Source organism: Curcuma longa, chromosome 8, assembly GCF_044706935.1.
Source record: "Curcuma longa cultivar G26 ecotype Majalengka, Jawa Barat chromosome 8, ITB_CL_G26_1.1, whole genome shotgun sequence".
Classification (NCBI taxonomy): domain Eukaryota; kingdom Viridiplantae; phylum Streptophyta; class Magnoliopsida; order Zingiberales; family Zingiberaceae; genus Curcuma; species Curcuma longa.
This window is the reverse complement of record NC_133868.1, coordinates 13,285,075-13,312,131: the sequence shown is the minus strand read 5'-3', so window position 1 is coordinate 13,312,131 and position 27,057 is coordinate 13,285,075. Positions and strand designations below refer to the sequence as shown.

The 27,057-nt window shown below is 35.9% G+C and overlaps 1 protein-coding gene across 1 annotated transcript; it reads left to right on the top strand.

Moving 5' to 3' along the window:
* The first annotated feature begins 1,674 nt into the window (after window positions 1–1,674).
* On the top strand, window positions 1,675–21,300 carry LOC141834063 (2-oxoisovalerate dehydrogenase subunit beta 1, mitochondrial-like). Its single transcript, XM_074721512.1, has 13 exons — window positions 1,675–1,721; window positions 9,609–9,720; window positions 9,904–9,939; window positions 10,085–10,144; window positions 19,274–19,331; window positions 19,394–19,491; window positions 19,906–19,995; window positions 20,105–20,173; window positions 20,240–20,326; window positions 20,548–20,643; window positions 20,719–20,796; window positions 20,910–20,996; window positions 21,058–21,300. The coding sequence occupies exons 1-13, from the start codon at window positions 1,675–1,677 to the stop codon at window positions 21,091–21,093; spliced, it is 954 nt and encodes a 317-aa protein (XP_074577613.1). The 3' UTR covers window positions 21,094–21,300.
* Window positions 21,301–27,057: the final 5,757 nt, after the last annotated feature.

The window sequence follows — 27,057 nt, the reverse complement described above, 5'->3', positions numbered from 1 at the left end:
TCGCTCCTTACAGATATAGGTACGCAAGGTCATCACACGCTCTCAATTAATCTCCTACTACCTTGCTCCTTCTTCCCTCTTTGAATCGGAACATTAACTTGAGCGTCGGAGCGGTTGAGCCAGGGCACCCCTAGCTTTCGTCCTCACCCTCTTGTTGTCCTTGTAGCCTCTTGGAGCTCAGGCGAACGGTGTGGGCCTGTCGTTTTCCTACCTCCTTCCTCAACAGTCAACGACTAGCCAGGTGGCGGGTGACACGTCCTTAGGATGATCTCAACAGGAACATATTTTGGTGTCGTTTGTGGGAACCTTTGACTCCTAGATTGAGACATGCCCATGGACGACCCCACCAGGCCAGCTCTCATCACCATGACGCAGGAGGAGTTCAACCGCATAGTGGCCGCCGCTGTCCAAGCGGCTTCATAGAACCAGCCCGACGCTCCTGTTCCGCCGTCCAGGATACCAACTCGATCCGCGTAGAAGGCTCCCTGCAAGGCCCTTCCAGGAAGCAGATTACTACGATGTGTCCATGGAGTTCGCGGCAGGAGGGATTCCTCCTAGGGATTCGGCCAGGGGTAAAGGACCTTGGCTAGGGGACGTGGGTGAGCTCGAAAGCTCACCTTTCACCCGGTGTATATTGGAAGAGGAGCTCCCTCGCCACTTCCGGACTCCGCATCTCGCCGACTACACCGGAGCTACTGATCCGAGGATCATATAGAAGATTTGAGAACGCCGCCTTACTGCATCAATACACGGACGACATCAAGTGTCGTGTTTTCCTGACCACTTTAGCTGGATTGGCTCAGTGTTGGTTCAACCGGCTCCCTCCTTCCTCTGCTTGCACCTTTGTCGATTTCAAAGCTTCCTTCCTACGACACTTCGCCACTAGCAAAATTTACTGCAAGACATCAATGGACCTCTTCTCCGTCAAGCAGAAGTCACGAGAATCCTTGAAGGAATATGTACATCGCTTCAACCAGATGACTCAAGAGGTACCCTCTGCTGCTTCGAGGTCTTGGTAAGTATTTTTTCACAAGGATTGTTGGAGGGAGACTTCTTCAGGTCTCTGATCCAGAAGCCACCCGAGAACTTTGATGTATTGTTAAGTCGGGCGGTCAAGTATGTCAATGTGGAAGAAGCTCAATCTGCCCGACAGAAGGACGTAGACCCAAGTCAGCATGCATTGCCCAGTCGCAGCGCTCCAGTGGTTAACCGGACCGACTGAAGGCCACTACCTCAGCCCCTGAGGGGACTAGACTCGGGATTCATCCCACCTTCCAAAATCAGCCATCGAGCCATTCAGGCCCCTTGAAACAGGGCCCAATCCTCAGGGCCTAGTCCCCCGTTTCTGTGCCTATCATCAATCAAGAAGTCATGCCACTCGCGAACGTCACCAGTACGCTTGTGAACTTCACCAAGCTGCCTAACAACGCTCTAGAAGGCAGCCCCCGGCCTCGCAATCTCGAAGGCCCTCAGTTGGCCGAGCTCCCCAGGACTCGCTACAGCACTCCTCGCCTCATGCTTGTAGAAGGGACCGCTCACCTAGATGGTCTGCTCAGCCAGTGCAGCCCGATTCCTCACGAGGCCCCATAATGTCCGACCACGAAGCCCAACAAAATAATAATAAAGAAAATGCCCCTAGAGGGGATATCCACATGATCACCAACGGGTCCACGGATGGAGACTCTCATCGAACCAGGAAAGCGTGCAGCCGACAACTCGAGGTCTGCGGAGTCAACTCCAGCCAAAAGGAGGAAGGTCCACAGATTGACTTCGAGCCTCAGGACTTGAGGGGGATAGAAACTCTGCACGACGATGCTTTAATCATTTACGTCACCATTGCCAATTATAATATGAGCGCGTGTCTTTGTAGATACAGGCAGTTTTGTCAACATCATCTTCAAAAAGGCCTTCGACCAGATGCAAATAGATGAGGCCGACTTACAACCCATGACCACCTCTTTGTTCGGGTTTACGGGTCATGAGGTACGACCCCTCGGCCAGATCAGCCAACTGACCTCTCGGAGGTGCTATTTGGTTTGAACCGATGCCAAGAAGCCTCGCAAAGGCAAAATATACTCGGTCTGAGAGGCACCTACCTCCTTAGTCATTAAAGATAAAGAGTTGTTGCAGATTCGCTTGGACCATGCTGAGTTGACAATACAGGTGGCTGCCGACTTGCTTCCTGAGTTTAAGCAAAAGCTGAGTGCATGCCTTTCTCGGAACCACGATGTTTTTGCCTAGACAACCACAGACCTCACAGGCGTCTCTCCCTTCGTCGCAGTACATCGCCTCAACACGCTCCTCGGAGTTCGACCTGTTAAACAGAAGAGAAGACACTTTGGGCTCGAGCAGAACAAAGTAATTAGAGATGAAATCCACAAGCTGCTGGAGGCTGGACATATCTGAGAAGTATATTTCCCGACCTGGTTGTCTAACGTAGTGCTCGTTCCTAAGCCGAGTAACAAGTGGCGAGTTTGCGTGGACTTTCGGGACCTTAACAAAGTCTGTCCAAAAGACTGTTATCCCCTGTCTCGAATCGACCAATTGGTGGATTCGACTGCAAGTTGTGAATACATATGTATGTTGAACGCCTACCAAGGCTATCATCAGATTCCTCTAGCTGTGGAGGATCAAGACAAGGTTAACTTTATAATAGTTGAAGACACTTTTTGTTATAATGTTATGTTGTTTCGACTAAAGAATGTCAGAGCCATATATCAACGCCTAATGGACCAAGTCTTCCAACATCAAAAAGGATGGAATATTAAGGTTTATGTTGATGATATACTCCTCAAGATGGCTTACGAAGGAACTCTCATATCAGACATAGAAGAGACATGCAACACCCTGTGACAGTACGGGCTCAAGTTGAATCTGAGCAAGTGTATCTTCGGCGTTAAGGTCGGTCGATTTCTCAGATACATTGTGACCGAGCAAGGGTAGAAGCTAATCCTGAAAAAATACAAACACTGGCAAATATGGCTATTGGGAATTCAATGTTCAATTTTCTAGGATGTTATCTAACCAACCTTGATGTTCGTTCAATCTAAATTTTTAGAAAGGAAGCTTGGTCTGCTAATATTTAAATTTGGTTCACCCACCTTCAATCTAATGTTGAATCTAAGTTTTAGTTTAATTGGTGATCCAACAACTGAGGGTTGACCCTAAACCTTGAGATAACCTTTTAAACATCTTCTATTCTATCATTACAATCAAACTACCTGAAATAAAACCAAAATTGTAACAATCAATGCATGGTTCATTAGGTCTATCTCCAAGCTCGATAAGAATGGATAAGAAGCTCCTCATGGCTTTACATGGTATGTAAAGTCCATCATTCACGCTTAGTCACCTCAAACTTTATAATGTTTATAATGTCTTGCACACATAATACACATGATTAAATACGGACACTTAACTTAAATCACTTTTCAAATCATTAAAACACCATGGTAAACCTTAACTATAATGGAGGAATTATTGTTTGCCAATCGATTTAAGATTGGGATAATATAAATCAATCTCTTAATCTTAGCTCTCCTCGATCTGTGCATTTTGTGAACCTCGCACCCCCGAATCAAGCTACCTTTAAGTAGGTATAATTTTTTTTTTGAAGGGGGAACTTCTAAGTTAAACATAAACAATCTCTCCCCCTTTGCCATACATCAAAACACTTATCAAACAATTAATAATTTAAAATATATGATCAGTAGAATAAGAAATTAAACATGATGATCAAATATAGAAACATTAAACATTTATCTCCCTTGTAAGATTAATGCATTCTTTCCCATAAACTAAATCCTTACACACTTTCCCCCTTTAAATAAATTATCATCATGAAAATAATAAAATATTCAAGCAAAATATAGAAAATATGTGTAGATAAGTTAAACATAAATAGATCTAATTTGACCTAAGAACTCCCCTAAATATGATAAAAAAGCATCTTAGGATAATTTCAAGGTTTGGGTCGACTAAATGCTAAAACGAGTCTACCAAAATTAGTCTCTAGCAAGTTGGGTCTAACATTAGTTTTTGGTTGATCGAATGTTCTAAAAATCCAACCATCATTGTTTATAAATTTATAAAAAAATTTAAAAGAATTTGAAAATTATAAAATTTAAAAGACATGTAGATTTTGATGCCTCCACTAAGTCCTTTTATAGCCTTTGAAACCTATTGTTGTAATCTGACTTGTCGCAAATCAGTCAATTGCTATGCACCACTAATCGACTGGACTTGAATAATTCCAATGGATCACGATCGTTTCCTTCAGTGACCGTTTCATCCAACTTCACTAGTCAACTGCTAATAATCGATTTGGCCAGGCGATTAATCTCTAGAGTAGACCATTTGTTCGTTTGACTATTGAGTCAACTCAATCTAATGCTAAGTCTACCTAAGTTGAAATTAACTCTTACCCGAGTACATTTTCTCCTGTCTCCATCACCGGGGCATCTCTTGTTAAGTTTCTTGTCTCTTATATGCATCGGGCTATCGACTCACTCCTTGTATCATCCTTCACGTTTTGCTTACGTAAGTCTGCCTCAACCATCTTTTGTCAAGCTTCTCGTCCCTCGAATGCATTGATCCTTTGGTTCTCTCCTCGTGCCATCCTTAATGCTTCACTTGCGCAATCTGCTTCTTAGCCATCTACTATCAAGCTTCTCGTCCCTCAGATGCCTCGAACTCTTGGCTATGTCCCCATGTCATTCTTGCCCTCGTGCCATTCTTCACGCTTCACTTACATAGCCTGCTACTCAGGCATATTGCACTTTGATGCTCCTCGTCTTGTAGTCTCTCGGATGTCCCATACAATCCTTCTTTGATCTTTATGGACCTTGAGTCATCAGCTTATCATAACCTTGGTTCCGTTAAGTCATCTCCATATGTATATCTACCAAGTCCTTGCACACTCAAACATACATATGAAATTCTAAGACAACTTAACTTAAAATTCTTTACTCAAACATCAAAATCCAAGGTCGCACCAGACCACTTGGGGCCAATTGCACTAACATTCACGTCGGCCCTTCCACTTCAAACAATGTGTATCTCATCCCAACACTTCCACTTAATCACCACTTCAACTCCAAACATTTCTTTGGAGTCCATTCCATACTATGCTAACCATCGATCCACATTATCTTATAAAACATTAATAATATCATCGGAACACAAACCTAATTCATCTTGGGTGAGTAGCATGCAGCTTGGTAGAATTGAATTTGATACAATGAAGCCTTGCCCAATTCCACTGAACTCTAGTTTGAATGAATTCAACTCAACTCTAACTATAACTAGCCAAACTTGACTCACCTTAACCTTCTCAAAATTAGCAGAATTCACTATCTGTTGCGACCTCACTATAACACATATGGGAAAAAAAAAACTCAATCATACAATATAAAGTTTATCACTTGCTAAAGAAGTGTTTGAATGTCTAAGTTAACAATTATAAGTTATGTGCTTCCATAGAAAAATAAGCATTTAACAACCATAATAATTGGGGTTTAAAATGTCTGGTCTTAACATTTGAGAACTTTTGACTCAAAAGTGAAAGGAATGAAGAAAATAATCACCAAAGTCCTTATTAAGTTCACAATCATCAATTGAACAGAAACTATTTTTTCTCTTTTCACTACATAGCTGATTGCCTAACCCACCTTTTCTCTTTTCACTACATAGCCTCCCTCATGGCCAATCTAGGCATCTACTTAGCTCGCATAAGTGCCCACCCTAGGTCATTCGTGTACTTAACTACCTAATGGGATTGCATATCATATATATAATGTTTCTCTTGTCTAAGACGCCTAGAATGCCACATTTTTAGAACATTGGCATTAGAGAATTATTGATATATGAACTTTCATGACCATCATCTGCCTCACCATATTCAAGTTTTCATTTCCAAAGCTTTTAGTCTATGATGTGAATAGGGCATACATGCTTGTTCGGGTTGTTGATGTGGATTTTTTTCAATTGCATGGATCAAATTACCACCCTTAGGTATAAGGAATTCTATAAGAAGACAACATGATGAACATTAAATGGTCTACCCATCCTTGTAAAATAAACTAAAAGGGCTTCTACCTTATGATGGAAATTGTTAAAATCTTATCTTGGGAGATATTTTTATTAACATGTGTGTGGGAAAACATGATTTTGTAACCATGTATATCTTTAAAAATTAGGCTGAAAATATCCCATAAATTATGGGATATGATACTATAGCTAGGTTTTATAAAAGGCTGGCTAATTTTTCTAGAAAAGCGTGTTATTTTTTGATTGAGATAATTAATTTTTGTATTAGAAAATATGTTATTTTATGATTCATAAGTTGTGGTATCAATTTATAAAAAAGGGTTAAAGATTCTATGTATTGGATAAGTTTTAGGTTAATATAATTTTCAACATGGTATCAAAGCGACAAACTTTATTGTAACCCGCTTATGTATTTGAAATGTTCCCATAAATGTCATTATTTGGTAGACCTCCTCTCATATGGTATCTATTTCATCACTTGAAAGGACAGCCTGCTTAGTATCAAGATGTTTTTTTAGAATTTCTGACGTGAATGTGGATTTATGTCATATTAGATTTTAATTCCTTTGTTGTACTTTCTATTGCTTTCTCCTTTTATTGATAAAATAGAATATTTTCCAATACTAGTTCATCCTTGGCATTTTTTTCAGTCTCAAGTTGTGAAAACTCAACCTCCACTTGTTCTTTAGATATATTAATTGCTTTGCCTTTAATCTCCTTTTCAAACTTACCCTCATTTTCATTTTCCATCATCCTCAAGCTTCAGTATCGCCTTCATCTACGAATCATTTGCACTCTGAAACTTGATTTGGTTCCTTACATCATTTTTAGTCAGCTTTTTCTTACATCTTTTTTAGTTTAATTATGATTTCCTTTTCTCCCATTATTACACATTGATTTCTCCACCACATCCTTCTCACATTTAATATCATATGTTTTATTCCACCATCATTATTAATTCTTTATTCTCATCCATCCTTGGATCCTAACCCCTCACCATTTTGAGTTTCCTTCTTCTCTTCTTCTAGCCTTCATCATTTTTTTTGTATTACTTGATTTTCTAAAAAAAATAGAATATTTGTCATATTCCTTTTACTTTCTTTTATAGTTGGATTCCTTTCTTTAGTCTTCATCATTGGTGGTTGTGTTTGTTACTCGACCTTTATTGTTGATATGTTCCTACTTTCTTACATCAACCTTCATAGCTGGATTCCTTTTATCAACCTTTGTAATAGGTTTCTTGTTGCTTTGCCTTTAATTTCTTTTGGTTTCCTTATGTCAACCTTCATTGATGGATTCCTTTTACCAGCCTTTATAGCTTTATTTTTCGTGTTGTTGGGCTTTCATCACTGATTTTTCTGTAAGTTTTGACTTATTAAAATGTCAAAAGTTGTAGAAACTACAGCTACAACATAGTCAAAAGGTCTAGAGGTTGAGATCTTTTATTGGTAGCCTTGATAAAGCTTCAGATACTTGTCCATTGGTGTACTCAGGATAAGGATTTGGGAAATGTGATTGGACATGCTAATGAACAGGATGGGCTCTACTGTCTTGAAACATGTGGTTATTTCATAATTCAGAAAGGATACAAGTGTTCCATCAAAAAATTTGTGTGATGGTACTTCAATAAACAAGTGCCTACTAGATAATGACATGGGTTTCTTGCTCAACCTATCATTACTTTCAATATCCAAGTTAATATCTTAATATCTAAGTTTATGCCAAATCTTATGTCAGAATGTATGCCAAATCCTGTGTTTGAATGCATGTCAACTTTTATATCTGAACCTGTGCATGAAAATTCCAACTTTATCATTAAGAATGTGAGACTTAACAAGGCATACACGAGGAAGAAGATGATTGTCCTAAAACTAATATAGGTCCAAGAATCTACCCCTAAATCTTAAGAATGAGTTTGATGTCAGTATGCATTTGTGCTTGGAGAACTAAAGGAAGAAATTCATATATGGAAATAATTTTAATGCTTATATTCTATGCAAATTGAAGAAATCCTTATATAAGGACTTAAGCAACCACCGGGCATTTATAAGAGTTGTAATTGTCATGGGGTATAGACAAAGCCAAGGGGATCACACATTGTTTATTAATCACTCTGTTTCAAGGAAGTTACAATGCTCTTAATGTATGTTGATAATATAGTAGTGACAAAATGATGATAAGGAGTGACAACTTCTAAGTCAGTGTTTGGTGAAGAGAGTTTGAAATCAGTGTATTTAGGTTGAAATACTTTGTTGGGATTTAGGTGGCTTACTCTAAGAAAGACATTTTTATCTCTCAACATAAATATGCTACAAATCTCCTTAAAGAAATAGGTAATCTCGCATGCAAGCTAGTAGGTACGCTAATAGGCCAAATCTCAGAGTTGAAATAGCAAAGGAAGATGCCACAGTAGATAAGGAAATGTATTAATGTCTGGTAGGAAAACCTATGTATCTATCTGTCTCGTACATGGCTAGACATAATATACATAGTGTAATTAGTCAATTTATGCATAACCCAAAAGAATCAGCAAGTAGCTCACCAAGTATTATAAAATATATCAAAGAAACATGAGGAATGACTTTTCTATTTAAAATAAATGGAGGTTTGGTGATAGAGGAATGTACAGATGCTGATTATGTAGGGTGAATGGTTATTAGAAGGTCAACCACCGGATGTTGCACCTTTCTTGGTGGTAACCTCGTGACGTGGAAGAACAAGAAACAACATGTGGTAGTGTGGTCTACTGCATATGTAAAATTCTGAGCAATGACTCAAGGTGTGTGTGAACTACTTTCTTTAAAGATAAAGATCAAGTGGGATGACCCAATGAGACTTTATTGTGATAATAAGTTTGTAAGTAGCATAGCTCAGAATGCGGTACAATATGATCAAACAAAATATATTGAAACTGGCATACACTTCATCAAAGAGGAATTAGAGAGTGAGTTGATCTATGCCCCTTACATATCTACCATGAACAACTTGCAAATATACATTCTAAAGGTAAGTAGTTCAATGTTTTAAAGTATTGCATCCAAGATGAGAATAAGAAATATCATTCATAATCTTGAGGGGGGAGTGTGCAAAAACATGATTTTGTAACCATATATATTCTTAAAAATGTTAGGCTGAAAATATTTACAAAAGGATAGTTAGTTTTCACAAAAGGTTGGATAGGATTTTAGAAAAATCTCTTAAAGATTTTATTGAGATAAATTAGGTTTTTGTGTATTAGAAAAGTATGTTATTTTATGAAGAATAAGTTGTGTTATCAATGTATAAAAGGGGTTAGTATCTAATCCATGCATTAAATAACTTTTGGGTTAATACAATTTTTAATTTCCAATAACATGTCTACTAAAAGTTCTACTACTCGCATATAATGTTCTTGTATCTTAGGAATCTTCTATTGGTTTAAGTAGTTCTTTCTTTTGTGTCCTTATGAACTGGTCAAATTGTATGAAAAATTTTAGACTATGTTGATACTTGTCCTTAATGCTTTTTGCAACTATTATTTTAACTTTGATTTTTTTAATGATAAAAGGGTTTCTTTGCAGTTCTTATGTTTTTGGAGAAGATGTTCGCTTTGGCGGCGTCTTCCGATGTACAACAGGATTGGCAGATAAGTTTGGCCGAGATAGAGTTTTTAATACTCCCCTATGTGAGCAGGTATTACATGATATTTTGTGTGAGATATTTTTTGAATATAGTTAGATGCCATGAGCAATATCTTAGGACTTATGTTAGATAAAAATGTTTTATGGTTAAATAATTGGAAATATACCATAAAGTATATTAAACTTTCTATGTTTATGCTTGATTCTCCTTGTTTTTTGGCTTCCATGTTCACAGGGTATTATTGGGTTTGCAATTGGCCTTGCAGCAATGGTATGGTAACCTTAGGTGCATTATTCATTTAGAGATTTTACTAGTCTTGGATTGGATTTTCTATTTCCTTCTTTCATAGATGTCAATGTATAGTTCTTTGTTTTTTTGACTTGGTATGATTTCTCTCATTCTCAATGTTTGACAGGGGAATCAAGCTATTGCTGAAATCCAGTTTGCAGATTACATTTATCCAGCTTTTGATCAGGCATATCTTTATTTGGCTAAAAATTTATTGATCTAAGAAGTTTTTTTATATATAGTTCAGAAGATATAGTGGAAAGATTGAAGTTTGTGATAGTTCTTATGAATCAATAAATTTTAATGTGAGCGATAACTTGATCAAAATTGGTTGTGATATTTAACTCTCTAGGTGTATAGCCCTTTTCTCTGTAAAATCACTGAATTAATAAATTTATGGACAAAATATCCCAATGTCAAAAATATTTCTGCACTCTCACATCACTAGGGTCTGGTCTTTTGTCTAAATTTTGTGGTTTGGTGGAATAAGGTCATATTAAGGCCAAAATCCTAAACCAAGGAATGGAACTAATAAAATTCCAATTATACGAATTAGAAATCTAATAGAATATTTGGCACAAACAAACTGTTCATTTAGTTTGGTGGCATACTATTCCGTCAAACAATGCTAGTGTCGCACAATTTTGTGTGCACTTCTAGCTTGTGTATTCATGTCACTTGACTAATCATCCTACTCTTATATGATCAAAAAATCTAGTAGATAAGTTAAATTGGGGATTTTTGTAATCATCATATTATTTAACGAAGAATCATTTAGTTTTATAAAGGACTTCAAGAATGTTGTTAGGCGAATGGACGACAAACACATAATGGCCTAGAACATCCAATTGGTAGATGAAAACTTAGTGGAGTATGCTCTAAAAAGATTATATGGAAACTCCAAAAATTGCATCAGAAATCTAATTTTGTTGGGATTCTAAAGATTGTGTTGGAAGTCTCAAGTTGTATGTCTACTCTGATGGGTGTATTAGTTCACATGATTCTAATTGGTACCGTATTGTGTCATACTGATGTGGTTTTGGTACTTTTTAAAATATAAAGTATATTAATTAAAAATATTTTTATCAATATTTGATTGCTACAGATGTTTATTGTTGAGTTAGATTTGATATTATTTTATGAAATATTTAATACTTATTGAGTAAAAGTTGATTTACGGTCAACTGAAGTTCATTAAGTAAACATTACATGATCAAGTAGGTTTGAATTGGATTTAATTTAAATTTATTATAATCAGTTTAAAATTAAACTAAATTTATATATAAAATAATTTAATTCATTAGTAGTATATTATAAGAGGTTAGAAATTCCATCTTTCCTAATAATCTGTATCCGTCGCTTTTTCTTTATTTATCTTGTGGACAGATGAATTAATCATGGAGGGATGGAGGAAATAAATTTATATATTTTCTCTCATGGACGGATGGAGGAAAAAAAATAAAAGAGGGAAAAGAATTATTTGTGGGAAAAAAACACGAAATTAGGGAAAAAAGAAAATAAAGAAAAATGGGAAAAAATTGATGCATGTTGATATCACTAGCATGGTTGCCATGAGGCCACGACGATCTCCATGACTTACCGTAAGGTTGTGATGACCTCCGAGACCTTGCTAAGGTTGTCGCTAGGTTATCGTGAGGTCGCAGAGACTGCTATGACTTGCAGTGGGCAGTTTTATAGCTTCAAGCTAGGTGTCATGCTGATCAACAAGCAGAATGGTAAATTCGAACCATGTCAACTAGCACGGTTCGACATCTTATACCATGGACTAAATGGTAGGCATGAATGATAGGACACTTGGTTGTTGATTGTAGAGAAGAAGAGTAGGTTACAACCTTATGAAGGTAGGAATTATGTGTTGTATACTGCTTCTCTATCGATTTCTAATGGCAACGACATTGTCTTATTTGGAGCAAGAATATGTTCATAGATAAGAAGAGGAATCAAGATTTTGAAAGAGAAATAACATCCATTTTTGAAGCTCCATTCACTATATATATACATTTTGAAATTCCATTCACTATATATATATATATACATTACACAAAATGAATCCATTCCATTCACTATCACTATTTTGACACAAATACCACCACTAACAACCACCATTACTCTAACTAATAGGACAGACCATCACTAACTACCACTTCTTACATAATTAACTATCCTACAAATTACTGTTATTATTATTGATTACTGATAGTATTTTTCAACCACTTCCATCCACCATACAATCCACTACTCAATACTCTCATTTCCCTTGCCGTCATCACCACTTGTCATGCCCTTTTATAAATTTGGGTTACCATGTTACCGAGTGTGCCCACATTAGCTTTTGCTATATCACCATTTCTCCCTTAGCTTTGTGCTTTTTGTTAAGCATGAAATTTAGGGTATCATTTCTCCCTTAGATTTGTTCCTCGGAAGGAATGTGTTGCAAGATCCAATTGTAACATCTTGGCAAGGATCGCTACATTTTCAAAATTTAGGTGTAGTGATAAATATACAAGAGTTCGTGCTACAAGATCCGATTGTAACATTCGGCAAGGACTGCTACATCTCAATGAGAACTTGGATATAGTGTTAAATAGACAAAAGTTCTCTCACAATAGGTTGGATAAGAACAAATATTATAGGAAAATTAATAGTCTAAGATTTGGAACATGAAATATAGGAACCCTTACTGGTAAAGCAATGGAGGTAGTAGATACGATGATTAAAAGAAGAATTAATATTTTGTGTGTACAAGAGATAAAATGGGTAGGTGAGAAGGTAAAGATGATAGAGAACTCGCGTTTTAAGTTATGGTATACAGGAAAAAGTAAAACAATAAATGGAGTAGGTATTGTTATAGATAGTTCATTAAAAGATGAAGTTGTATGAGTAGTTAGAAAGGAGGATAAAATATAACTTTCAAGATAGTAGTCGAGAAAGAAACTATGAATTTAATTAGCATATATGCATCTCAAGCAGGATTACATGAAGATACCAAATTAAGATTTTAGGGCGACCTAGATGAAGTATTACAAAATATTTTGTCAAATGAAATGATTTTAATAGAAGACGATCTAAATGGGTATGTTAGAGAGAAAAATGAGTAATATGAGAGGGTGTATGGGGGTTATGGGTTTGGAATGAAAAATGAAGAAGGGAAAACTATTGGTGCAATCGACCTCTAGGGTTTTGATGTTTGTTCGACAATATATGTAATGGAGTTTGGTCAAGGTTGACTTAATTAAGAGAGAAGTTTAGTCAAGTCAATGTTGATTAGATGACTAACAAAGGAAAAAAATTCAATTGGGTTAAGGTTGATTGGATGACTGGCAAAGGGTAAAGTCTAAGCAGGTCAAGGGTGATTCGATGCTTGGCAAGAGGAAAAATCCTAAAGGAGTGAATTTTAGGTAGCGAGAAGTCTCGGAGGAGTAAACTCCAAGCAAAAGAAAATCCTAATGAGAAGTCTTGGAGAAGTGAACTCCAAACAAGTGTGATCGAAATGGTCGATCAGACTAGCATATTTGGTCAATTGAAGTATAGTATTTTGTATTACTAGATTAATGTATCTCAGTTGGGACAAAACACTTAGGTGATAGTTCAACTAAGAAACTAACTTGGAGTTCTAAGTCGACCAGATAGTCTAACTTTCAGAATAATACATGCATGTATAACTGTTCTAACTTTGTTTTGCAAGATTATTATTCTTGTTATACTAACATGGTTTTGCAAGTCAACAAAAATTGGGATTAGCTTAAGGTATCAGTCGATTAAACAATAGGTTCAGTCGTGCTATCGAACGTTTAGTCGACTCAGCTAGGCAGATAACTATAGATTTGATCAAGATCAACGAAGAAGGAAAATGACATTCATTCGACTGATAAATAGGTTTAGTCGACTAAATCCATTTGGAAAGAATAGATCGGATGAGATTGAATCAAGCAACAAAGGAAATACCGAGGATCAATCGACCGATCTAGAGGATTAGTCAATTGAATAAGTAGATATGGTAGGAGTGATCGGATCAGATCAAAGCACACAAGGCAATTTGATGTTGAGTCGCCTAGATGGTTGAATCGACTAAAAGGGATCAGTCGACTAAAAGGGATCAATCGACTAATCACTCGACCGAACATCACCTATAAAAGAACCTCAAGATCCGAAGTTGAGGATTAACTCTCTCATCGACTTATTCTTCTCTGTTGTTTAGTTCATGAAAGTGCTATTACGCTGAGAGGCTCTCTGACAACCACGACGAAACATTATCTTTAAGTTGTCAGTATATTTAATTACTTGTACTTATATTAAAAAAGATAGTAGTTGGTTATTATTATTTCCATTCTTATACGCATTCTCTTTTTCTCCGAAAGTTTTCGGAGAGAAGGATAATAGTGACTTGCCCAATCGGAAATGGTTCAAAAGATCGTGGGTCTTGGAGTTGCAATTGTTGAACTGTGAACCATGTAACTGTCTGAGTCTTTCATATTTGTTTTTCTGCTGCATATCTCTGACTTGGTTTTGTAAAAGAAAAGAATAGTTTTCAACGAGCGATATTCACCCCCCTCTTATCGCTATTTTCGGTCCTAAAAAATTATATTAGATTTTACGTTAGTATATGATCGTATATTAGCTAATATGTTTTTTTATGAAAAGAGAAGAATATTTTGTCACATTCAAAAGTGAGAATAATAAATCGCAAATTGACTTGTTTATTGTTAGGAAGAGTAATAGAAATATTTATAAAGATTGTTAGGTCATTCTTGGAGAAAGCTTAAATGCACAATATAGGTTAGTAGTGTTAGATATACACCTCAAGCATAATATCAATAAAAGAAAAATATATACGATTCCTAGAATTAAGTGGTGGAAGTTAAAAGATGAAAATCAAAACATATTTAAGGAAAAGGTAGGAGTACAAGTATTTGATAAAATATACGACGACTTTAATACGATATGGGATAAGATGATATCAAAGTTAAAAATAGTAGCTAAGAGTCTACTCGATGAGTCAAAAGGGCATGCACCAACAAGGAATTTTGATGGTGGAATACAAGAGAAAGTAAAGGAAAAATTAATAGTGTATAAGAAATTATATATTTGTAAGAATAAGAAAATTTTAAAAAACATATAAGAACCATGAAAAAGATTAAGAAAGCAGTAAATGAATGAAATTTTTGAATGGTTTTACCGAAAATTGAATACAAAAGAAGGGGAGACATTTATAGAATAACTAAAGTGAGAGAGAGAGGAAGACAAAATATCTTATCCAAATAAGATGTATTAAAGATAAATGCAATAGGGTACTAGTAAATGATGGAGAAATAAAAGAGCGGTGGAAGAGATATTTTTATCAACTTTTTAATGAAAGTTTAGGTGACCAACTTAATTTAGGTAATTTACGTAGGTCAAATGAGTATAGAAATTTAAATTTCTATCGTAGAATTCAAATTTTAAAAGTAGAACAATTGGGATGCAAAATGAAAAAGTCATTGGATCAGATGATATTCCGATAGAGGTATGAAAGTGTCTAGAGAAACAAGGTATTGAATGACTTATAAAATTATTTAACATAATGTTGAAAACGAAAAAAATGTTTGATCAATAGAGGGTAAGTACTCTAGTACCCTTACATAAGAATAAGGGAGACATACAAAATTGTGCAAACTATAGTAGTATTAAATTAATGAGACATACCATGAAATTTTGAGAAAAAGTAATAGAAAAAAGATTAAGAAAAAAAAACCATGGTGATCGAAAATCAATTTTAGTTCATGCTTGGAAGGTTAACAAAAGAAGCTATACATCTTCTTAGGCAACTAATTGAAAAGTATCGGGAGCAAAAGCAAGATTTGCACATGGTATTCATTGACTTAGAAAAAACTTATGATATAGTCTCAAAAGAAATTATATGGAGAATTCTAGAAAAGAGAGGTTAACGTAGCATGTATTGAACTAATTAATGATATGTATGAGGATGTAACGATTAGAGTGGAGACTTCAGGCAGATTAACCAAAATATTTCCACTAAAGATAGAGTTACATCAAAGATTAGCTCTAAGTCCTTATCTTTCTATATTAAACATGGATGAACTTACGGGATACATTCAAGATACAATACTGTGGTACATGTTGTCTGCAAATGATATTATGTGAAGAAGTAAATGCTAAACTAGAATTTTGGCGGGAATTAGAAGTGAAAGGTTTTAAACTTAGTAGAGTTAAGACAGAATATATGGAATTTAAATTTAGGAATATTAGACGTAATGAGATAATTATTAAGATAGGAGATGACCAGTTGTTTGGAACTGAGAGCTTTAAATATTTAGGATCATTTGCAAGACGATGGAAGGATTGAGAGAGATATCTTACATAAAATACAAGCAGGATGGTAAAAATAGAGGAGTGCGCTAGTGTGATTGTAAAGTACTTCTAAAATTTAAAAGGAAGTTGTACAACACGGCGGTTAGACTTGCTATGTTATATGCTATTGAATGTTGGACTGTGACTGGAGTACATGAGCAGAAGATGCGAGTTGCAAAGATGAGAATGTTAAGATAGATATATAGACATACGAGAATGAACATAATAAGAAATGAGAGCATAAGAGAGAAAGTTGGAGTTGCATTTATTGAAGGAAAACTTCAAGGGATACATTTAAGATGATACAAAGATGTACTTAGACGACCAATAAATGTTCCAGTTAAGCGATATGAAACTATGACAAATACACATATCAAACGAGAAAGAGGAAGACCAAAAAAGATTTGGTTAGCAACAATAAAACAAGATAAAAGTTATTTAAGTATATATGATGATATAGTAAGGTGTTATAAGCCATTCTGACCTAGCCTAGTAGGTCGGAGACTCGGTCCCACCTAAGGACGCGTCATATAGGCGGCTAATTTGGTCCCGCACCCCACTTAGCCGACTTGACTAGCTATCATAATTAAATCGGGGCTTATTACCCGACTCGGTTCTTGACGCCCGGGATCCGGACTACCCCATTCAGTAATCTCAACTCGACTTCCAGAGGTCGGGGTCAGACGCTCGACCCCTTGAAGAGCTCGACCCCCAGCAGTTTAGTATTTCATTCAAGATTAGGTACACGAGCTCAGGAAGAGGCTCAAGTCAAGGTCCCTCGCCCAGCCCCACAAATAGACTCCAACTCTCCCTACTGATCACTCTTCCCTCAGTGCCCTGCTCAACACTCAACCAACTCTGCCACATCGCTGCTAGAAGAATATAGGGTAGAAGGTGAATTAACCTATCCCATTAATGCGGCATGATGATGCATGATGTGACTTTTCGCTACTTTGGCGGCGATAGGACCTCTTCCTTACTTAGACGGGACACATCTTCTGACAAGATATACACGCGCAGATATTCTCCTTAATTAGGATAAGACAGGTCTTTCTCATTCTCTCACTCTCTCCTGTATATATATAACTCCCAGTAGAGGTACGCACACACATTCATTATGCCCTCTCAATTAGATTCCACATTCTTCCTTCTTCCTCCCCAGTTTAGGAACTGATTTGAGCATCGGAGTGGTCGAGCTAGGGCACCCGTAGCCTTCATTCTCATCTCTTCGGTGCTTGCAGGATCACGGAGCCCATTGTCCTCTTTTCTTCCCGTTGGGCCAACTCAGGTGCTAGGCGACCGATGATTTGTCCAAGGGGTGATCTTAACAGGAACATATTTTGGCGCATTCTGTGGAAACCTTTCTTTCTCCTGATTTGAGACAAGCCTATGGACAACCCCACAAGACCAACCCTCATCACCATGATGCAAGAGGAGTTCAATCGCCTAGTGGCCGCTGCAGTCCAAGCTGCTTCACAAAATCAGCCCATCGCTCCGGCTCCGCTATCAAGGATACCGACGCGATCCGTTGAAGTCTCTCAAATCCCCACTCGGAGGCCACAACTGCCAGTGGAAGCACAACGAGCTCCTCTCCCATGTGTCGCTCCGGCTCCGCTATCAAGGATACCGTGAGTCCCATACGCAGAGTATTATGACATGCCCATGTAGTTCGCGGCAGAGGGAACTCCCTTTAAGGACCCGGCCAGAGGCAAAGGACCTTGCTAGCGAACGGAGATGAGCTTGAAATCTCATCTTTCACTCGGCGCATAATAGAAGAGGAACTGCCTCGTCACTTCCGGACTCCGCAGCTCGCTGACTACACCGGAGCTACGGATCCAGAGGATCACATAGGAAGATTTGAGAATGCGACCTTACTACACCAGTACACGGATGACATCTAATGCCGCATTTTCCTGACCACTTTAGCCGGATCAGCTCAACGCAGGTTCAACAGGCTCCTTCCTCCATTTGCTCTTTTGCCGACTTCAAAGGTTCCTTCCTACGCCACTTCGCGACCAACAAAACTTACCATAAGACCTCCATGGATCTCTTCTCCATCAAACAAAAGACATGAGAATTCTTGAAAGAATATGTACATTGCTTCAACCAGATGGCTCAAGAGGTGCCTTTAGCCGCTTTCGAGATCTTGGTGAGTACTTTCTCACAAGGATTGTTAGGAGACTTCTTCAGGTCTTTGGTCAAGAAGCCGCTCAAGAACTTTGATGATGTATTGTTGAGTCGGGCGCTCAAATATGTCACTGAAATGGCACTCAGAAGAAAAACATAAAACTTTAGTGTAAATGTATCTTCACTCCCTATAGCTAACTGATTTTACATTGAACTTTTATTTTTTCCTTAAATTCCACTACATTCCATAACATATGATAGGCATCTTATTTAACTTAAACTTAAAAGTCATTTTTTTCTAAATTATTTTCATTGCATATCCTATGCCCTTAAGGATCATATCTAGTCCCTATGGGGGGTACCTAGTTGGTTAGAGGGTGACAGGCTTGCTACAATGGGGCAAGGGATCAATTCTCAACGGGCACATACCCTTGGGAAAAAAAACCCCTCCCACCCTCTAGTCACTTGGCGATTGGCTATAAGCTGACCCCGTGATTTACCTCCTTTTATATAACCTGGGGATGGACTGTGAGGGGTGTCTGGGGTGAGCGTAATCACTTTTGCTATAATATCTAGTCCAAAAATCATTTAGATAACATCGTATGTGTTTTAACTTATATTTCAATTAGGTTAACTGAGCCATTGACTAAAAAGGTCTAGTTGAGTTTAGAAAAGTAGTGGTTATATGGTAAACTACAAGGGATGCACATATAGTTTATCCCAATTTTTAATTAGATTTTTTTGGAAATTGCAATTTCTCATCTCTTTATCCTCCAATTGTACGTACCTCTTTCACTGGCACAATTGTTTTACCTTGTAGATTGTCAATGAGGCAGCCAAATTCAGATACCGAAGTGGGAATGAGTTCAATTGTGGAGGTAGCTTTTCCGTAGTTCATCTATTTAAATGAGTTTTTAAGCTCATGTATATGCATTCCCAGGTTTAACAGTGAGATCTCCATATGGAGCTGTTGGGCATGGTGGTCATTATCATTCACAATCACCAGAATCTTTCTTCTGTCACGTGCCTGGTCTTAAGGTTTTTTAGCTCCTTTCATGCAATGTAGATTTAAATTTTATAATTACTTTAGTATATTCATGATGTATTTATGAAATATGATGCTAAGGTGATTTTTTTTCCTATTAGTATCTTCCAACACTAGGACTTGTCTTCATTTACCCTCGAGTGAATATCACATGAATTTTGATCTTAAGTAATTTTTCTCAAAGTACATGAGATACAGTGATTGCTGTCTCTGATATACAAAAACTCAGACACGAAGATTCCAGTGGATGCTTGATATGCCTATTGCTCATGTGTAAAGGGTTTTGGAAATAATAATTCACATTGATTTACCTCAATATCCAATATTTGTATGTGAATCCGTGTCATATAGATTGTTGTTATCCTGCATATAGGATCCAAAATTTGTTCTAATGAATTTTCTCTTAGGTGGTGATTCCTCGAAGTCCCAGACAGGCAAAGGGGTTGCTGTTATCCTGCATACGTGATCCAAATCCAGTTATATTTTTTGAACCAAAAGTATGGATATCTTTGATAAGATTTTTGGTTTCACCCAATACCTTCTTATTTCATAGTTATGAAAATATTATATTCAGGAAATTGTCACTTTCTTATTGCTACTTTTCAGTTGTTGTATAGATTAGCTGTAGAAGAGGTTCCTGAAGATGACTACATGTTGCCTTTATCTGAGGCTGAGGTAAACCATTTTGTCACACTGACATGACTGCCATGGAACTTTATGTTATTAACTATAGACTACCAGGTGATTCGTCAAGGGAGTGACATAACACTTATTGGCTGGGGAGCCCAGCTTTCAATATTAGAACAAGCATGTGATGCTGCTGCAAAGGTATGGCATTGATCCATGATTTGATAAATCTGGTTCGACTTTTTAGTTGTTTGTCATCTAATAGTCATATCAGAGTACTTAAAGAACAGGCTGTCTGCACATTGTCTCGTCACAGTCTTTGGAAAAGAATTCTAAAGATGAACTACCCAAAAATTTCTATAACTATGCTGTGGATTTAGATACAACAGACTTCCAGTAATTTCTATATGGCACTTATACAGGAAGGAATTTCTTGTGAACTAATAGACCTGAAAACATTAATACCCTGGGACAAGGAAACGGTAGAAAGCTCTGTTAGAAAGACTGGAAAGCTCCTTGTAAGATGCCTTCTACAATTGAACATACTGACACACTATAGTTCCACTAATTTTTAAAACTCTTCCCTTTCATAGATTAGTCATGAAGCTCCTGTGACTGGAGGATTTGGTGCAGAGATATCTGCTTCAATTGTTGAGCGCTGCTTTCTACGGGTACATGTTTCTATAAGCCACATGTCATTCTACATAACTCAGGAATGCAGATCTGATTTAGTTTTTCTCCATGCTCAGACCTTTTACTCACTGTAATTTGATGTGCTTTGCAGTTGGAAGCTCCTATAGCAAGAGTTTGTGGACTTGATACACCATTCCCTCTTGTTTACGAACAATTTTACTTGCCATCGATGAACAAGGTGAGTAAATACATATACTGGTTTCCTTGGTTCTCAATTAAATGAGTAATTTCATTTCCAGATATTGGATGCGATAAAGGCAACAGTGAAGTACTGATGTGAAGAGGAGAGAACCAGTTCACTTTATTAGTTCTTCCATTGTCGATATAAGGGTGATCCAGTTATTCATTAGTTGCAGAATTTATGCATTATTTATATGTAAAGCAATAGCCCTTTATTAGTATTTGAATAAATTTCTGTTTCAAACATCTAATCTATTCTCATGGACGGATGGATACTAATAACTAGTTTCTTTGCTACTTTATGATGTTGATTATTGTCATGATAAGATCAACTTCTAAACCTGTCATGGTTCTTGGAGCCTTAGAATATGCTTTTGGATGCAATTGCTTGTGGGCTAACATATTTATCGAACAAACCTAGATGGCAATCACTAGACTGTGGAAATAACAAAGAAAATGGCACAAGTAGTTTCTGTTACTCTAACAAGTATAACATAAAATTTAGTGAAAAAAATCAAGACATCTAGTCAATGATCAGTCTGAAACTTCTCACAATGGAAAAGCTCCTTGCAAAGATAAGGGCAAAAGTTCGTGAGAGAAAATAAAAAAAAATCAAAAAATAATGTAGAGTATTTATCTCAAATCTATTCATAAACTAGTATGAATATGGGCTTATTATTCTATAATGAATCCAAAAGAACATTGATATATCTTGGTTTGTTCTAAGTTCATCTTCAATTCAGAAAATAGTGTTGGGAGCGGTTGAACTGACCTGTCTTCCACATCAGGACACCACAAGACTTGAATTTCTACCTTTGTTTGGTGGTTAAATGCTCTTTAAGGTTAGAGGTTGCACACCTTAGTTCTGGTTCTAGTGATATATATATATATTGTGCATTTGGTTCACCAAATGGAATTAAAAATAAAAAGTATAATTATTGTTAAGAAATAAAATAGATGAGAAATAGAATAATAATAATAATATCAAGTATTTCTTAGTTTAAATGATGGAATATAATAGACACAAACTAATTATTCTAATATTTCACTAGTAGAAATATTATAGGCAATATATGAGGAAAAATTTTCATTAATTTGGTTGTTGATTGATTTGTTTGCCTCGTTGTCCCACTTAGCTTGACTTGGTTAGCTTGTCCAACATGATTGGTCAACTAACTTAATACCTCTATTTGGTTCACTTAGCTAATTGGGTTGAGCTTTGGCACATTGGATCTCCTTAACTCATTTAATCCATTGATTTGACCCATCTAGTTTTGATAATATATTTTGTGTTGGTGGGAAAACTGGATCGATTATGCTTCTGTCAGGAAATTATTGTTATTGTTGTCGATTGTTGTAGGATTTTATTTTTTCAATTCTACTCTTGTTAGGGAATTATTGTCGTTGGGGAATTCCATAAATCTTTCAATAAATTAGAGAATAAATCCAAGGCGCGTACACTCATTTTCCTTAAGAAACTATTTGCTCCTACTATGGTGATGCACTTACACTAAGCAAATGTTCCTTTAGGATACAATGAATTCCTTAATAATGTTGTTTTCAAAGTACACGCTTGAAAACAACCATGAATACCTTAGATTTATTCAAGCTCGATAATTGAATTTGTATATTGTTATTGTAGTATAACAATATACAAACAACACTTTGAAAGTAAGTAATTTTGAAAGGAAAGATTTTTTGTTATAAAGATCTTGGATTATTTGTGCAAATGGTGTTTTATAGTGTTTGAATCATTGTCAATGAAAGAACATGTTTTTTGGATTATAATCTTTTATTCAAATATCAAAAGACACTAATACATAAAGGGACACAACTGAACTGACATAATTGTTTTGCTTCTTTGTTCCTTCCATTCTTTTCCATTTTATGGAAATTATTAACAATCCTCTACCATTTCCATAAAAAATGAATTTGAAAACGTTCAATTTTCAAACGACAAACCTTATGCATAAATAAATATATCCAATGGATTTGAACCTTTACATAGTGAAGACCTCTCAAATGCTAACCAAGGTGACTAGTAGACCAACTTTGAACCAACGACCTTATTTGATTAACCGGTGCGATCTCACACATAGACTTTTCTTATCCTTGGTATTCATATTGGCAACACGTGGATAGACCTTGTGTCTTGCTAGCCTAATTTTTCATGAATATTTATGTACTTAGCTAGACCACACTAAAGACGACACCATCTCCTATATTCACATAGGTGGGTGTTATAAAGAATACCCACGTAATTAAGTATTCTAAATGATTGCCTTTTATAACTCCATTCAAAGCTTAGAAGCTTTTCCTAACCATTCCATTACGTGAACCAAACACTTCCCTTAGGACAAATTTGGTGCTTCAACCATTCATATAGTATATTTTGCTCATTGAATCCAAGATTTGGAAATCATCCAAAATTGAGTTGAGTTTCTACTATTGATGATCAGTAAGTTGGTTTTAATTTCATCTCCTTTGACATTCTCAAAACTAAATCTCTTGCAAGACCTTTTGTCAAATGATCAACCAAATTAATACTTAACTTCACATAGTCTATAATTATGATACATTTGGATATCAATTGTCTAATTGAACTATATCTCAATCCAATATGCCTTGACTTTCCATTGTAAATATTGTTATATGCCCTTGATAGTGTAGCCTCATTATCACAATGTATAGCTATTAGAGGCATTGGTTTTGACCACAAAGGAACTTCCATTAACAAGTTCCTCAACCATTCTACTTCCTTAGCATACAAAGCAAGAGCTATAAACTCGGCCGTCATTATGGAATTAGCAATACAAATTTGCTTTTTGGAATCCTAAGATATGACTCCTTCATCATTTGTGAATATCCATCTACTTGTAAATGCATGATCTTCTGAATTAGATATCCAACTAGCATCTGCATATCCTTTTAGAATATGAGAATATTCAGGATAATGTATATCATAATCCATAGTATGTCTTAAGTACCTTAATACTCGATAAATTGCATTCCAATGCAATTGACTAGGATTCTTTGTATACCTACTTAATTTCTAACTACAAATGCAATATCAGGTCTAGTCAATATCATTGCATGCATCAGGGAACTGATAACTTTGGCATATTCTAGTTAGTTAACTATTATTCCTATATTAAGATACAGTTTAATACTAGAATTAAATGGTGTTGTAAATGTCTTACAATCAAAATGATCAAACTTTCTTAATACTTTTTTCAATATAAAGAGATTGTGAAAGAATATAACCCTCAAGATCTATATGCCCAAGATTATGTCTGCTTGATCCAAATCTTTCATATCGAAGTCAAATGACAATAATGATTTAGTGTCATTTACACTAATCATATCGATTTCAAAGATCAACATGTCATCCACATAAAGATAAATAATAACACCTTTATTATTGTTAAACTTATAAGTATACACACATTTGTCATATTCATGAATTTTAAATTTGTTATCACTTGATCAAAATTTTCGTGTCATTGTTTAGGAGCCTATTTAAGTCCATATAATGATTAACCAATTTACATACTTTATGCTCTTGTCTAGACATAATGAACCCTTCTAATTGTTTCATATAGATCTCTTTATCTAGCTTTCCATTAAGAAAGATGATAAATTGATGCTAATGCAATCAAGGTTTTAATAGTAGCAAATATAGCAACAAGTGCATAGGTATCAAAATAGTCTAGACCTTCTTTTTGTTTAAAGCCCTTTGCTACTAACCTTGCCATAAACTTATCTATAGTTCCATCAACTTTCATCTTCTTTTTAAGGATCCATTTACAATCGATTGGTTTTGAGCCATGTGGAAGATCAATCAATTTTCACCTTTTTTTGCTAATAATAGACTCTATCTCATCATTAATGGCTTCTTTCCAGAATGTAATATCCCTTGACTTCATTATTTCTTCATATGTTATGGGATCATATTCCATTGAATCAGATATGGTTATCTATTTTACATTTGAATCCCTAGTTTCTTCCAAAAGATGCATACGAAGTTATGTTAGTAGTAGCCCTAGAGCCAATTATGTGATGATTGACTAGGGACTTTTGTATCATATTCTATTGTTAATAAAGGCAAAGTTTGGTTATTATATTTATTTCATGTTTGTGCCAAATGACTAAATATAATAATGTCCTTGAGTAGTAGGTTCTAATCTACATCATATCAATTAGTTGAATTGATAGTGAGATGATATAGAAAACATTACTCTTAACTATTCCTAGTCAAACATTAATATTCAAGGACAATATTAATGCATTGAGACTAGCATGTAGGTCAATTGATGACTTGATCTCACAAGTCATGGATATGTGATATCACGTTGACACATGGGTATATATTAGAGAATATATACTGAATTGATCCGCTATGAGAAAGTTTCATAGATCGTTATATGAGTATCATAAACTTTCTCATGTGACTATTAGTATGAATAGTCCTTAGACCTAAAGTCACTACGGTTCCCTACATAAGGAGTTGTGTACTTTGGTATCGTTAAACGTCACTCGTAACAGGGTGGACTATAAAGGTGATCACTTGGTATGCAACGAATTATGGGAGGGATGTGAGTGATGTAGATGGAATCTATCCCTCCCATATGACGGGAGTAATATCTGTGGGTCCCTAGATCGAGTAGGACTACTAAATGCATGACCATGCTCAAATGAATCAATATGAGATATTGAGCTCATTTGCTTGAGTGAGTCTATTCAGGGATCAAGAAACACAAATTGATATCGAGGATGACACGGTCCATACCTCATTGATCAATCTAGATATCGAGGATAGAAAGACATCATCATACATTATAGTAGTCACAAAAAGGTTAGGTCGGATCTCGATTTTCTCGTCACTTGGGTAACAACGATGTATTCCTAGATGTCGCTCATTACTTATGTATATAAAGTGGTTTAGACACATTACCAATGTTACGAGAACCTATTGAGTCACACACAAAGGACACGATGCTTCAAAGATTGATGGATTTTAGTTTGACTAAAATATGATCCGAATTAGATTAATTGAGTTAGACTCAAGTGAACCCAATTAGATTATGAGATTGAGTCTAATTTGAGTTAGACTCATTTAGATTGCACTCAATCAAACTTGAATGAGATATTGATTCATTAAAATATTTAATGAATTAATAATAGAGGAAGACTAAGGGTTTTTCTATTCATTGGATAAAAAGATGATGAAGAGCCAACATAAGAAATATGTGCTCTATTTGGGTTTTAATTGGCTTTAATTGCTAAAGAGGCAAAAACCCTTCATATTTATGTGATGAATATAAAAGATTTTTCTTATATTTTTCAATGGTGTAAAAGACATTTTGAGCTATCTTCTCCCTCTTGGCCAAACACCCTTTTTCTTCCTCCTCCTTATTTTGGCCGAATCTCCTTGTGTAGCTAGCACCACAAAGGCGATTCTTCTTCAAAGCTTGAGATCGTGTTCATGTGGATACTATGCATAGAGACACGGACGCTTGAATGTGTAAGAGATCTAGTGAACTAAGGACGAGCGGGATAAGCGAAGGACACACTTTTAATTTCATTATTTGTGTTTGATATTCTATTATTTGAATTATTAATTTGTTTTAATAATTTTGAATTTTTTAAAATTTTTAAAAGTGTTGGATTTAATTTTATATGTTAGATTTAAATTAATGTTACTTTCATAATTAAATGGAACTTGATGCCATCTCAATGTACCTCAGCTAAAGAGAAGTTTCTAATACCTAACATGTTAAACTCACTCACAAGTTTGATATTATCTGTGGCAACGTTAAATCCAAGGGCAGCTAAGAGTGAGGTTAAAATATAGTAATATGAATTGTGAACTCTCCTATTAGTGCTAATACTGACAGAGTAAATGATGGTATGAAATAAGTACATACTAATATCTATGTCTAATCTATGGCAAAATGCATACAGTAAAAATGAGTGAAATGGTTGCATCATAGCGACATCTCCAGTGGTAAGTGGTAAAATACAAGTTACTAAGACTCTATACAGAACATAGTCCTATA